We start from the raw sequence: 14365 nt of genomic DNA, 5'->3' as shown, positions 1-14365 counted from the left end.
ATTCAAGGGAATTTCGCATAAACAATGGGTCAGATCCTCAGCTGGTATAAGGCATAGCTCCCATTGACTGGCCCATTGTCTGTGATGGACGTGATCTGAAAGCATTTAAATACAGGGAAAAAGTGTCTTCTTTCTCTTCTTCTCTTTTGTCTTTTAATTTAATTTCCCCTCCCTAAGCCCAGGTTTTCTCTACCTTATATAAACTAATTTTCTTTTCTGCTTCTCTCTTGTTTTCTCACTAGATCATTAATGGCTGCCTCTCTCCTCTGACTTCTCCATTTCCCACCATGTTCCCTCAATATTTTACCTTCCTAATTTCTACCACTTGTTCCTTCAAATTCATCATTCACATTTCTACCCCTTTGCTTTCTCTTAAAGGTATAGTCTCCCATTCTCTTCTTCTCCTGGATGATTCCTGCTTTGTTTGTCCCTTTCTCTCTATGATGCTTTCAAAACAGCCCCTAGATTTCCTCTACTCCAGTCAACTGGCATCTTTATGATTTACAATGAGAAGTCCTTATGAGCTGCAGATTCTACTCAGTAGTACACTAAGTATTATGCAAAAAGAACAGGAGTACTTGTGGCACCTTAAAGACTAACAAATTTATTTTAGCATGAGCTTTCGTGAGCTGCAGCTGCTACTCTGAAACTAAGTATTATGGAATTCTAACATATGGATGAGGCTTTTCAAATGCGACACTGTGTAGAAACTAAAGAAAAACTAATTTGAAAAACAAATTCCCCATTATTTCAAGGCTGAAACAGAAGCTGTACACTTACTCTCACAATATACACCCTAACCAGGACTTCGACTGAGTTATTCGGTGGTATCCCTTGCAGAATTTTAGGCTGTCCTCCATCCATTGAGCTGGAATCTTCAGGACTTTTGTATATGCAGAAAGAGCCCTGTGGATATACAATGTTTTATTTCTCTGGAAAAGACAACAAACCCAATCCAAAAAAAAGTCCTGGTGTGTAGACAAAACTTCAAGAATACAGTCTGCATAGACACATATGCTGTATTTAACCTTGTCAAGACATTCCCAGAAATATCTGCAAGCTCTAGTCACAGCAGTGTTAAATAAATGAATGCAACTGTTGTGGCTATTCCCATCTTCCAGACACCAATATTCTGAGGGTCACCATTTTGCTCTGAATCACTCTTGTGTAAATTAGGAGTAATTTCATTAACTTAAATGGAACTCTGTTTACAACGGAAATAGGGAACACAACTTGCCCCTAGCTAAGCAGGAAAAACTTCAGCCCCCATGCAGTATTAACTCATCTTACTTAAATAACCATTATTACCTAAAGCAATTAGCAAGTCATTTTTAAAAGAGCTGTGCCCCATAGAGACAGAAGAATCAACAGGCTCCTTTAAGGCACTGATTCCGCTGAAGTATAAAATACCTCAGTTTTAGAGCACACAACTATTATATTAATTGTGCTTTGAAGTATACTTGCAGATTTCCATACAGTACGTTGTGTTAGGTTGTGTAAGTGTAGTGAGTAGAAGGCCCATCATTTAAGCTAGATAGGATAAAGTAACAGAAATTATACTGAAGATATAAACTTGCATGAGCAGAGGCTGGACTGCATAATGTAATAGGTCAGTCCTGGCTCTAATTACTACGAATCTGTGATTTAACTCAGCTTTGTAGTTTTCAATAAATGTCCTGACTCAAAACAATAGTAAACATTGTGGGTTGGAAACTGCCTCCGTCAGTCAGATAACAGGAGAGAATAAACAGCAATCCTCATTTGTAACACATTGTGGCTTTGGATCTAATAGGAGAATTAACGATGTTAAGAGTAGATGGCAGATGTAATTGAAACTCATTTTCTGCACAACTGGAATGTCACTGAAAATGTGCATTTCTTTAAATTACCATGTATCCAATCAGCATTTAAAATCACCTTAAATTTTCCTATTATTCTGTCCGCATAGACACTGTGATCTTCATCGGTGGCTTTGCCTCTGAAGAGTTCAAAGGTTTTCACCCAGTCTTCAAAGTTATTAAATTCACTCTCCAGGTCTCCATCATAGATCTTTGAAAAAATGGGAAGGTGCTCATTTCACAAGGCACGACAAGTAAAAACATAGCAACTGTTGCATTAACTGGTGACTTAACATTCAGCTCTGGCTCAGTGTTTAGGTTTTATAAAATCAAGTGCTTGTAAAACCTTTTGGTGACCAACAGAAAAATATCCCGTTCCCCACCAGTGATGGAAACTTTTAACAAATTCACCTCTGGAGTAGCAATCCAAATACTCTAGCACTGTATTGATGCATAAGAACCTGAAAGCAAGATGGACAAGAAAAGGTACTGTGGAGAACAATCTTGCCTAGATAGGTAGGGATTGGATTGCCTAAAAAACGTCTTTCCTGTCTCTAATTCCTAGAGCATGGTTCTACGTGAAATCAAACATAAACAAAAGTGAAAATGGCTATTTAAATTTGTTCTTCAAGAGGAGACCTTTCCATTCAAAAATGGAAACAAACAGTTTCATTGATCTGTATACTGGTTTCATGCCCCTTTTTATTCAACTCCTCTCTAAACAGCCCTAATATTTTCAATCCCTCCACATATCTCTAACTTCAACTTTCTGGATCTGAATCCTTCCCATGCTACTCATGCTTGGGGCATGAACAAGGCCCCACCATCCCTGTCTATAACGCTGATTGCTGGTATGGCTACCTGGCTTTGTTTCTATATCTTAACTTTTTTTTATGAGGCTAGGTTGTTGGTCTACCAGTCAACTCCCAACCTGGAGGACCAGGGGACTGCATTGCATCTGATCCCTGCCCTTTAACCTGTCCAGCTTGGGTATCAGGAGGAAAAACTTCCACCGGCATAGCTCTCAGGGTCACTGGAGCACACAAGCCTTCCCACCAAGTCAAGGTGCAATCACCAGGAAAGGCCTTTTATTGTTGTTTTATCTTTGATAAGATACAGTGACTAGCATCTAATTTATAGTCCCAGTGAGAGTCTACTATCACTATATCAAATCCTTTCATCATTAGTTTCTATCTCATTCTTTGTACACCCTAGCATTTCTGAAATGCCTTGTCATTTGTTTCCCTAATATCCACATTTCTGTGCTTTCATCAATATAAAAAGATACTTTAGGCTCAAACATTCAGATTAATTCAGATGCCTAGGAAGAAGTACTGCGGAAAGGATCTCTAGGGGGGGTAGTGGTGGACCACAAAAAAAAATGTCAAACAAAAACACTATTGCAAACATCATTCTGGGATGTATTAGCAGGAGTTTTGTAAGCAAGACACAAGAAGTAATTCTTCCGCTCTACTCTGCGCTGATTAGGCCTCGACTGGAGTATTGTATCCAGTTCTGGGCACCACATTTCAGGAAAGATGTGGACAAATTGGAGAAAGTCCAGAGAAGAGAAACAAAAATGATTAAAAGTCTAGAAAATATGACCTATGGGGAAAGATTGAAAAAAATTGGGTTTGTCTAGTCTGGAGAAGAGAAGATGGGGAGGGGCGGGACATGATAAGTTTTCAAGTACATAAAAGGTTGTTACAAGGAGGAAGGAGAATTGTTCTTCTTAAACTCTGAGTCTAGGACAAGAAGTAATGGGCTTAAATTGCAGCAAGGGAGGTTTAGGCTGGACGTTAGGAAAAACTTCCTAACTGTCAGGGTGGTTAAGCACTGGAACAAATTGCCTAGAGAAGTTGTGGAATCTCCATCATTGGATATTTTGAAGAGCAGGTTAGACAAACACCTGTCAGGAATGGTCTAGATTATACTTAGTCCTGCCATGAGCGCAGGGGACTGGACTACATGACCTCTCGAGGTCCCTTCCAGTCCTATGATTCTATGATTAAGTGCATAAATTAAGTGCACTTTGGCATGATAAAGTGTACACATGTATGTGATTAACTATATCCAAGATGCAATGAGAACAAAGGGAAAGGAAAGGCGAATGTAACTCTAATATTTACAGTATATTCCGTAAGGGTGAAATTCAACCCTGTGCAAGGGGCAGCACAAGAGCTAAGCTCCCCTCCAATCTCACTTAGGACTAGCCCTCTGCCCAGCAGTGAATTTTGCCCATCCCAAATAACCTGAATTACAACAACAAAGCATTGTTTACCTTCAAAGTTGCTAGATTTGGGTCTTCTGCCTTTTTGTCCTCTTTGAACAACTTTTTTGGCTTCTTTTTGTCTGGCTCATCTTCAATGCTTAATGCTATGTGGCCAGATGTCGACTTAGCTACAGAGATTTGATGACATAATTTAGGTTTATAGCAGCTGCAGTAATGGATAAACCTCTAATGGCTTAGATAAGTCCTTAACAAAAATCTTGGGGGGGGGGGGGGCTTACTCCATTCCCTGTCCTTCTCTACACTTCTCTTGCACTTTCTCCTGTCAAACCAGTTAGAGATTCTTTCCTACAACTCCCCCCTACCTGACACACCATTTTTTACTCTTCTCTACCACTGAATACAATCATCTGTCTGGCTTATCCCCTTCCCTGTGACTTCTAATCTCACTCCCCTATCGACCCACCCCTTTTCTTTCTCCTTCTTCCTCAATCATCCCAAGGTCAAATCTACCCCAAATGTTGAGAAAAATTTAAGGTGAGGTCTTACCAAGATGGAATGTCATTGCCAAGATGCTGACTGCCTTCAGATCTCGTATGCTCCAGGCCTTCCTCAGGTCAAAGGCACCAAAAACGCATGCCAATGTGCCTCTGACCTTAGGAAAGCCATGGAGAATGTGGAGATACAAAAATGGCAACTACTCAGCAGAAACCACCTACCTGGTTGACACCCCACCACTGATTTGGCAGCTATCAACAAAGGCAGGAGGAGCTTGTTGGCTCTAACTAGCCACACTTTATTCCGGTTTAGTGTTTGGTTTGAAGTTTGGATCAGTCCTTTTGATTTTGTTAAACTAATTCATCTATCTGTGATATAAATATCTGTTAATACTCTCTCGCTCATTCTCTCTCTCTCTCTGGCATTTATATGGTGCCAGCCACCATAGTATCTAGGCAATGATATAAAACATATCTTGTACAAATAATTAGGACAGTCTTTTTCAGTTCTCAAGTCACCAGCCTGGTCAAAAACAATGGAAAACCCTGGCATAACTATCACCACTAAAGTTTGTGGATGGTAGAATTCTATCTATGTTAAGGTGTCAGTTAACAATATCGCTGTACATGGATGCGGCATCAGAACTTTGTAGAACATTTTTTTCGGGTCGCTAGGTATGGTGCATGCATAATTAGAATTTTGATTGATAGCTTTTCAGCACTGATGATCTGATAATTGAAATTTTGGTCAGCTGCCACGTTCAAAATGATAATGACTGACATTTATGTAGTACCTTTCATCCAGAACTATTGCAAATTGCTTTGCAAAGTAGAAATCATTCCCACCACTAATAAAATATAGCCACCTCTAGATGGGAAGAGCCAGCCATTTTATTCTGAAGAGCAAATCTACACAGACAGTACAAATATTAGTTTTCTTTCTCTGCCTACTTAAATAGTCGGGTTAGGAAAATAATTTGCTAAAGGCATGGTTTACTACCTTAGGGATATGTAAAGCAGTAGAAGATTCTCTTCCATTAGTGTATTTAATAATCTATTCTTGTCCAATCTCTTCTGTTGAAAATTCTTGAGTTGACTGAGTTTGACAAAAGAATTAGTTGCTATTGTGATGCCTATCATTCTGGACTCTATTTTCAATTTCAAATTCCTGGAACTGAGCCCATTCCTATGATTTGGGTTCTCAGCTGGATCCCAGGGGTGGCTCCAGGCCCCAGCACGCCAAGCGCGTGCTTGGGGCGGCAAGCTGCGGGGAGCGCGCAGGCATGCCTGCGGGAGGTCTGCCGAAGCCGCAGGACCAGCGGACCCTCCGCAAGCAAGCCGCCGAAGGCAACCTGCCTGCTGTGCTTGGGGCGGCAAAATGCCTAGAGCTGCCCCTGTTGGATCCAAAATTAAAAGAGGCTCATTTTTTGGATCTGATACAGATGCATACCAATACCATGGCAAACTTTCTAGAACATTTCTAACATTGTAAGAATTCCTTCAGTTTGAGGCTGAATTCTGCAAAGAATTGCTCGTGTGATCTGAACATCGTTAAACCCAATCCTCAACCCAGTTTTGTGTCTAAGCATCTAAACTACCCAGAGTCTAATCCAGATATGGATTAGGATCTGAACACTACCCCTCTCACACACTAGGAAGAACAGACATTCAATATGAACAGAGTAAAAATGTTCTTGAATTATCACAGAAATACATTATTATAGTAAATAAAAAAGTACATCTACAAATATTTTACTCACTGTTGCCTGGTTTCCCCTCGTTGGGATAGATTGATTTTACCTTTAAAAATAAAAACAGAATGGTCAGACTCCTAAATACAAATGGAACATTAAAGAGGAAGCTATTTTGCATAAATCTAGCTTTAAAATACCACACATCCATTCAAGTATGGGGCTACTGGGGCCCTTACCTTTTTCATTTTTTCCGCAGAAGCATCGTACTTTGACCACCAATCAATAACATTTTCAGCAGATTCATCTGCTATTGTTCTCTTTTTTCTTTTTGTGGATCGTCGGGTGGATTTTCTTGATACCTAGCAAGGTATAAGGAAATGCTGTTGAACTCTAGGATTACGTCAGCTATTAAAAACCAGCTGGGCTATCAAGCAGAACAGATGTAGGTGGAGTAGATTTCAGTCTGCAAGAACTACATTACTGTGTGTCTCTGACTTTGTATCCCACTAGAGAATCCATTGTGATCATCATGTTATTAGTACAGTTTCTATATTACTTTCTGCTGGTATCAAATATTATACTTCTAAAATTTGAGGCATTGCAACAAAAGCAAGCTACTTAAAGGGAAGATCTACCTTAGAAAGAAGAATGATTATATTTGGAAGGATACAGACCTCCTGATATGCCCTGGTTCCCTCCAATATTACTGCATTTGCAAATACATTCAGAACTTCCAATATTATCAACACTTGAGTTTTGAAGACAACTAGGATTCTGAATAGGCATTGAGAATTCAGTCATCTTGCCCTCCGAAAAGATAAAGAGCCTGATCCCACAAACCAACTGCTTCTGCAAGTAGGCCCATTGACATCTATGAGATTGCACATGTAAATAACAACTGACCCTGTTAAATTGTGCATTCGGCCTTTCACACTAACAAAGCGTTGCCACGTGCAGCTGTCATGTATTTAGCAGTGCAGCTACAAACAGAAGGGCAGTTCATGTATCAATATAACAATGCCTGAATCTGAAGAAGTGGAGTTTTTACTCATGAAACCTTATGCCCAAATAAATCTGTTAATCTTTAAGGTGCCACCAGACTCCTTGTTGTTTTTGTAGAGTTACAACACTGGGGTCTATATTTGGATTAGTACTTTACTATATTTCACTTACTCTTGTATCTATAAATTGTGTTGCTACAGATGACAGACACACAAGGGTGCGTACAGGTGGAGTTAAGACATCACTGCCTTTCCTTGTCCTTCAAACTATGCAGAACACTGGCATTGTGTAACTAACTACCAGTGCATCTAGGCGCTACAAGTAAGAAGCGGCTACTTTATCCCACTCCAAAAAGTGTAGCTGAAGTGGAGCACAATGTCAAATAGTTTTGTCATTCCTTCCATTTCATTTGAAAGAAAGAAAGAAAGAAAGAAAGAAAGAAAGAAAGAAAGAAAGAAAGAAAGAAAGAAAGAAAGAAAGAAAGAAAGAATAAAGGTTATTTCCCCATCCAAAAAGTGATAGTTTATAGAGCTGATCACAAAAAGGTTTCTGCAGTCTGGAAACGTTCTTCTGATCAGCTGTATGAACTAGAATATATTCTGCCTGTCATGCTGACCAATATTATCTCATTGTTTCATTGTTCTCCCCCACCTGTCTGTATGCACCTGTTGTCTATTGTCTTAACTTCAGTTGTAACCTCTTTAGCACAGGGACTGTCTTTTTGTCCTATGTTTGTACAGCAACTAGCACAATGGGGTCCTGGCCTATAACTGGGCTCCCACACACTACCATCATAATCAACATATTATTAATGATATTATTTATTATTATTATTATTTTAAAATAGCTAGCGAGCTGATGGTTCAGCTAAGTGCACCTTCTGCTTTCTATCTTTTGCCGATTCAGAGGATGGGGCTGTAGATTTAAGTGCAGATGGCAGTGAAGAAGCAGGTACAGCTGCTGCAGCAGAAGATTTTGCTGGAACTGGTTCTTGCATTACTACTGCAGCTGAACCGTGCTCCACATCAACATAAATGTGATCTGCTGGATATGGTTGTGGTTGGGGTGATGCAGGCAGCTGTGGTGACTCCGGAGCAGCTGAAATTAGAAAGACAGCAATTTGGTAAGATTATGCCAAAAAAAGACAGTCATCGTATTGGTTCTCATGAAAATATGAATAATTATCTCTTTTAAAAGTCACACAGGGCTTGATCCTGCAAGGTGCTGAGCGCTCCAGCCCCAGTCCAGCAGATCCCGTAAGCATGTGCTTACTCTACTGTTTTAACAAATATCACCTTGTCTTTTTATTTGCGGACAAGAGTTATATTGTGCATTTACCTTTGTCGGTTTCTATAACATCCACTTTTGCTGTAGGTGCAGGAAGCTCCTTGGGTTTATATAAATATTGCTTAAGGCAATTGATGGTGTGTGTGCCAACAAGAGTACTACGACCAAAAGCTCTCCAGTCAACCACACAGATACTGAGTGGTGGGTGCAAAAGCTCATTTTCAGGCAGTTCCTGGCAGAAAAGAACAGACAACAGCATGAGAGATTTGTTTTCCTTACTAGTGTCAAGAAAAGTGCTGGATTGAGAACCTTGACTACTGATGTTCTTGATCCATCAAACGGGTACAGCATGGGCAGTGGAGTTCTGTCCACACTACCCTGCCAATCCGATCTAGAAAAGCACCCTGGCTGTGGGCAAACTGCTAAAAATTTGTCAGGGAAAACAGTAAAGTCTAGAGGAATCAACGCAGTGTTGGAAGTCAGGAATTTATGAGTTCTAATCCCACCTCTGCCACTGACTTGGCCAAAGTAATTTCACTTCACTGCCTCAGTTTCCCAGCTATAAAAGGGGATAACATATATTTCCCTAGCTTACAGGGATATTGTGTGGATTAACTAGGTAATGTCTGAATATCAGTTTGAATGTGTAAAGTGCAATAAAAATTAAAAGGTACCACAGGTACTTAGGTATTATTATTGGTGCTTAGATACTATTGTGCCTTGTAAAAACATACATAGACTTTCATCTCTGTTGATGTCGCCAGTTAGCGCAAATCCTCGGCCTCTAAGACCTGAACTGAAACCACCAGTTCATTTTGCACGTGTCAATGGACAGCCAGGAAGCTTCAAGGCACTACTGCCCAGGGCCAAATTCAAGTCAACAACCTAGAGGTAAAAGGTTCAAAGCTCATGGGTCATAACTAAGGTTAAGATTTTATCAGGGTTATTTTTAGTTAAAGTCACATCACAGACAAGTCGCAGGCAATAAACAAGAATTCACAGAAGGCCGATCCCCACCACGGCGGGGCTGACAGCCCAAGTCCTGCCACTTGCGGAGGTGCTAACAGCACAGGCTCACTGCCAAAGTCCTACCATACGGGGCTCACCACACCACCCGCTGCCTGAGGCTGACAGCCGAAGCCCTGAAGTCCCAGAGGTCATGAAAAATCACGGAATCCGTGACCTCCGTGACAGACTCGTAGCCTTAGTCATAACCAATCAATTACTTAACTGTCCAGACTGGCAACAGCACAAAAGGGCTTAAGAAGTAAAGAAAATCAAACAGTGCTATAGCTTGGGTCTTCCACTGCGTAAAGAGAAGATGATGAGAGAAAGAGCGGCAGTACACTGTACACACCACTTCAAACCTGTCTGCTTGGACACTGAAGTTGGGATTGTTCTTGACGCTCTGGATGACGGAAGATTTAACTCCTTTCCCTGCGCATTCTATGAGAACCTGTGGGCGGTCCACAGAGAGGAGCTGGACTTTCTTCAGCTCACGAACGCCCCAGAACAGAACCTATGGCAAGTGGAAGAAAAGTGGTCAGCAAAACCTAGGCAACAGTGGGCCAGACCCACTGGGATGCTCCTGACAGGAGTTCACAGGTAACACTGGGAATCATGGACCAGATTCACCAGTATACTCCTGCCACTTTGTGCCATTCAGACAATGCATAGATGCCAGAAAGCTCTGCTGAATCTGGCTCCAGTTATCTGCAAGAAATTGCTCTAAACAGCTGAAATTAAAAAAAAAAAAAGACCTCATGTCTTTGAACTGAAAGTTAAGCCAATTAAAAATGTTAAACTGTTAACAAAACATAATCAGTTAATAAGAATTTTATTTCTAACAGTCTCCTCCTCTACGGGACAAACAAGCTCAGTCCCTATTAATCTGACAGGCCAGATCCTCAGCTATTGCCTACAACAGAGCTACATCAGTTTATACCGGTTGCGGATATAGCCCAGGGTATTTTGTCAGGAGTAGTTTTATTACCTTACATGTTTTATGCACTGATTCACTGCGTACCCTCTAGAACTCTCATGGAATTCCAAGTTTTCTTATCAGCAATACAATTATTTAAGCTCTAACTATAGAAAATAGCATTAAAATGACAATAATTACAACAATATAAATTAGGAATTACAAAATCCAAAATAAAATCCTTCAAATGCCAAACCACAGCCGTATCATTCCAGAGTAGACCATGGGTAATGCCTTGACTGAACACTCTTTAAGCACGTGCGTAACTATAAGCACATGGTTTGACCCATTGACATAAATGGAATTCATGTGCTTAAAGTTAAGTATGTGCTTAATTAACTCACGGACTCAGGCCTAAAACAGAAAACACATCTGAAAAAGAGATTTTTTTCCCTTTGTCCAGTGAACGGTTGTCATTTCTCTTCCTATTTCCCTTTGCAACAATTTGACTGTTTGATCCACCCCAGAAAAAGTCAAAGCAAGAACTGCTCCTGTGGTTGAGTTCACACACAAGCATGTCTAGTGACTGGCTCATCAGTCTCAGCACAGTTCGTATAATTAAAATCTGACTTGATTTAGAAATTTTCAAAGACAGGCAATTAAACACATTATGTGTAGTTATAGGACCAGCGACAGGAAGTGACACAACATGACTGGTTAGAATTTAGTCATTATTCTGACAAATGAGGAATTGCCAAATTTCCCTTACATTCTATATAATAAAGTGACTTTAGGCCCAAACCATAGATGACTGTTCACAGGGGCACTAGAGGGGTTGGGGAGAAAGCACAAACACATGCATGCAGGAGGCAGCCATCATTTGGCTGCAAGTTTTGGGAGCAGAGGAGGAGTGACTAACACTTAGCCACTAGCAACATTAAGTAACCCAAAGAGGGTGTCTTGGTGCAGTGGGGCAGGACCATATTTGCCTACCCCATCCAGTGCTGAAGGTGGGATTGAGAGCAGGTGATACTTCCCAATTGTCCAGCCATTTTATACAAGCATCTTCCATACTCATGTGCTGTGACTAGAAAGACTGGTTACTTACGTTGTACAGTAACTGCAGTTCTATGTGTATTCCACTCAAGGTGCGCATGTGCTCCATACACCTGGGACAAGAAGATTTTCCATTAGCAGTGTCTGTTGGTCCTTGCCTGTGCCCCTCTCCTTCTCATGCTCTGAACCAAGGGTGGAAGGGATGGTGCACACTGACCACATCTCCAGCTCCTTCTTTAGCATAAATAACCTTAGAACAAGGATCCAAAGCAGAAGAGGAGGAGAGCAGGTGGCAGAACCACATGTCTCAAAGAACTCCAGTTACTGTACAATGTACACTTCTTCAAGTGATGGTCCCTAGGTTTATTCCATTTGATGTGACCCTCAGGCAGTATTCTTTGGGGAAGAGGGATGAGGAACCCTGCTGTACCACAGCACCCTGCTGTGCTGAAGGATGCATCTGCTGTAGACACCTGTACCAAGGCATAATATCTTCCAAATGTATGCACAGAGACCCACTTTGCACCTCTACAGATCTCCAAAAGAGGAACATCTCAAAGGGAAGTTGCTGATGCCAAGGCTAGTTGGATATACAGAGAGCGGAATTTCCAGTCCTCTTTGGTGGCATGGGGCTTCGGGTAGAAGACAGGTAAGTGGATGACCTGGTTCAGATGGAATTCCAAGATTACTTTCAGAATGAATCTAGGATGTAACCTCAGGGAAACTTTATCCTTATGGAATACCATATAGGGAGGGTCTGCAATAAGGACCCCCAGTTCTCCTACTCTCCTGGCTGAAGTGATTGCAACCAGGAAGTCAACCTTCATAGACAGAGGGCTAAATAAACATGAGGCTAAAAGCTTGAATGGTGAATTTGTTAATGGAGGTAGGACTGGACTGAGGCCCCAGATTGGAGTAAGTTTTAGCACTGGAGGAAAGATTCTGACAAGACCCTTCAGAAACCTTACTGTAGTCAGATGGGCAAAGACTGAATGGTTGTCCATTGGAGGATGGAAAGTGCAAATCGCTGTCAACTGCACTCGTAAGGAACTGAGAGACAACCCCGATCTTTTCAGAGCGAGAGGAGGTAGTCCAGAATAGTAGAATCTCAGAACCCTTTGGGGGCAGCCAACGATTCTGATGCCAAAGAGAGAATCTCCTCCATTTCGCTATATAGCACTTTTTCACAGAGTCTTTTCTGCTATTACCAATAATGGATTGTGCAGCTACTGAGCATGATCCCTCTAAGTTTGTCATCCATCCAAATACCAAGTTGCCAGATGAAGAGATGCTGGGTTGGGATGGAAGATCTTGCCTTTGTCCTGGATCAGCAGTCTGAGATCTAGTATGGGCCTCCAGCCTCCTTTCTTCTTCGGGATGAAGAAATATCTTAAGTAAAATCATTTCCCCCATGCTGGGGTGTATTGGCTCTATAGCTCTCATTTGTTGCAAGGAATGTACTTCCTGTCAGCAATAGGGAGGGGGTTTTGAGAGGGGGGATGGATTTGAACTCTGGTATATTTGGTGGTGGTGATTTCCATAACCCATTTGTCTGATGCTATATGGTGCCATGCTGAGGAAAAGCAAAGTAAATAGCTCCCAAAAGGAGTGGGGAAATCTGAGCCCAGTAGAGTTGGTGGGAGGACTGGTTTGCAACTCTGAAAGGTCGCAACAAAAGGACTGCTTAGTGGGAGGCTGCGGCTGGGTGGACAAAGGAGGAATGTTCTGCTTTCGGTGCTGCACTCTTTGATGATTTCTTGTGGGCTCAGAAGCACTCTGAGGGTGAAGAGTTGAGGAGTGGGCTGTTGTTGATGAGAAAACTGAGGCTTAGGATATTTTCTTTGTCGTTCTGGGATATCGATACCCAGAACTCAGAGTGTTGAGCTCAAGTCCTTGAGGTATGTACCAAACATCTGTTTTCTCACTGAATGGATTATTCCCTTCGAAGGGCAGATCGTCCATGGTGTATCGGATTTCCTTGGAGAATCTGGAGGCCTGGAGCCATGAAGTCTGTTTCACAACTATAAATATTGCCAGGGAGTGGGAGGCTGTATCTGGTGTGTGTACCAAAGTCTGGAAGGCAGAACTGGCTAGCAATTTACCTTCCTCAATGGTTGCTCAGAACTGAAGTCTGCACCCCAGAGGCAGCTTGTGGACAAATTCAGAAAAGTTATTATAATTCATACAATCATACTTTTTCATTAAAGTCTAATAGTTTGCTGTGTAGAACTGAAAACAGAAGTGAAGTTCTTTCCTCAAAGGGATCTAAATGTTTGGCCTCCTTGTCTATGGATGCAGATCTGGGTTAGTCTTGGTTGTTCCTTTCATTGACAGCCTACACTCACAGCCCCCTACAGCTCACTGAGACTCACACTAACCGTAGAAAAAAGAAATCGGAACAGGTAGAACTATTTACAATATTTACACTAAAAAGCAAAGAATGCAAGCTAATGCTGCGGACACTGGAGAAGTTTGGTCACAGGCAGTAGAAAGGAACTGGAAAGGCTGTCGGTCCGCACCATCCCTTATGTCCTCAGTTCAGAGCACGAGCAGAAGGGAAAAGGCATAGACCAATGGACACTGCTAGTGAAAAGTCTTCCAGTCTCAAGTGCAGAGAGTGCATGTGCACTTGATCAAATATGCATAGGGACCATCCTTTAAAGAAAAGTCTGGCCCTAGTTGTTTTTGACATCTAATTCAATAGTTGGAGTTACTGCCTTATTCGAGTTGCTTTCAGGAATTACACTTGATCTGGCCCATTTAATTACATTTGAACAGTCACATGGAGTTTTGTGTGGTTCCCACTGATTTGAATGTAAAAAATCACATTGCTAAACCCT

At 41.5% G+C, this 14365-nt stretch overlaps 1 protein-coding gene across 1 annotated transcript in view; it reads right to left on the bottom strand.

The window, feature by feature from the left end:
• FER1L6 (fer-1 like family member 6) overlaps window positions 1-14365 on the bottom strand; it is a 109084-nt gene that overhangs the window by 26913 nt on the left and 67806 nt on the right. The window contains exons 24-31 of the mRNA XM_039527810.1: window positions 9906-10067; window positions 8600-8780; window positions 8139-8359; window positions 6496-6618; window positions 6326-6365; window positions 4120-4238; window positions 1918-2049; window positions 781-906 (exon numbers count right to left, since the gene is read on the bottom strand). Of these exons, the coding sequence (XP_039383744.1) occupies window positions 781-906; window positions 1918-2049; window positions 4120-4238; window positions 6326-6365; window positions 6496-6618; window positions 8139-8359; window positions 8600-8780; window positions 9906-10067 (1104 nt within the window). The remainder of the gene's footprint in view (window positions 1-780; window positions 907-1917; window positions 2050-4119; window positions 4239-6325; window positions 6366-6495; window positions 6619-8138; window positions 8360-8599; window positions 8781-9905; window positions 10068-14365) is intronic.

The sequence above is a fragment of the Mauremys reevesii genome, linkage group 2 (genome assembly GCF_016161935.1).
Source record: "Mauremys reevesii isolate NIE-2019 linkage group 2, ASM1616193v1, whole genome shotgun sequence".
In the NCBI taxonomy this organism is placed as follows: domain Eukaryota; kingdom Metazoa; phylum Chordata; order Testudines; family Geoemydidae; genus Mauremys; species Mauremys reevesii.
This window is presented reverse-complemented; position numbering and strand designations above follow the sequence as displayed.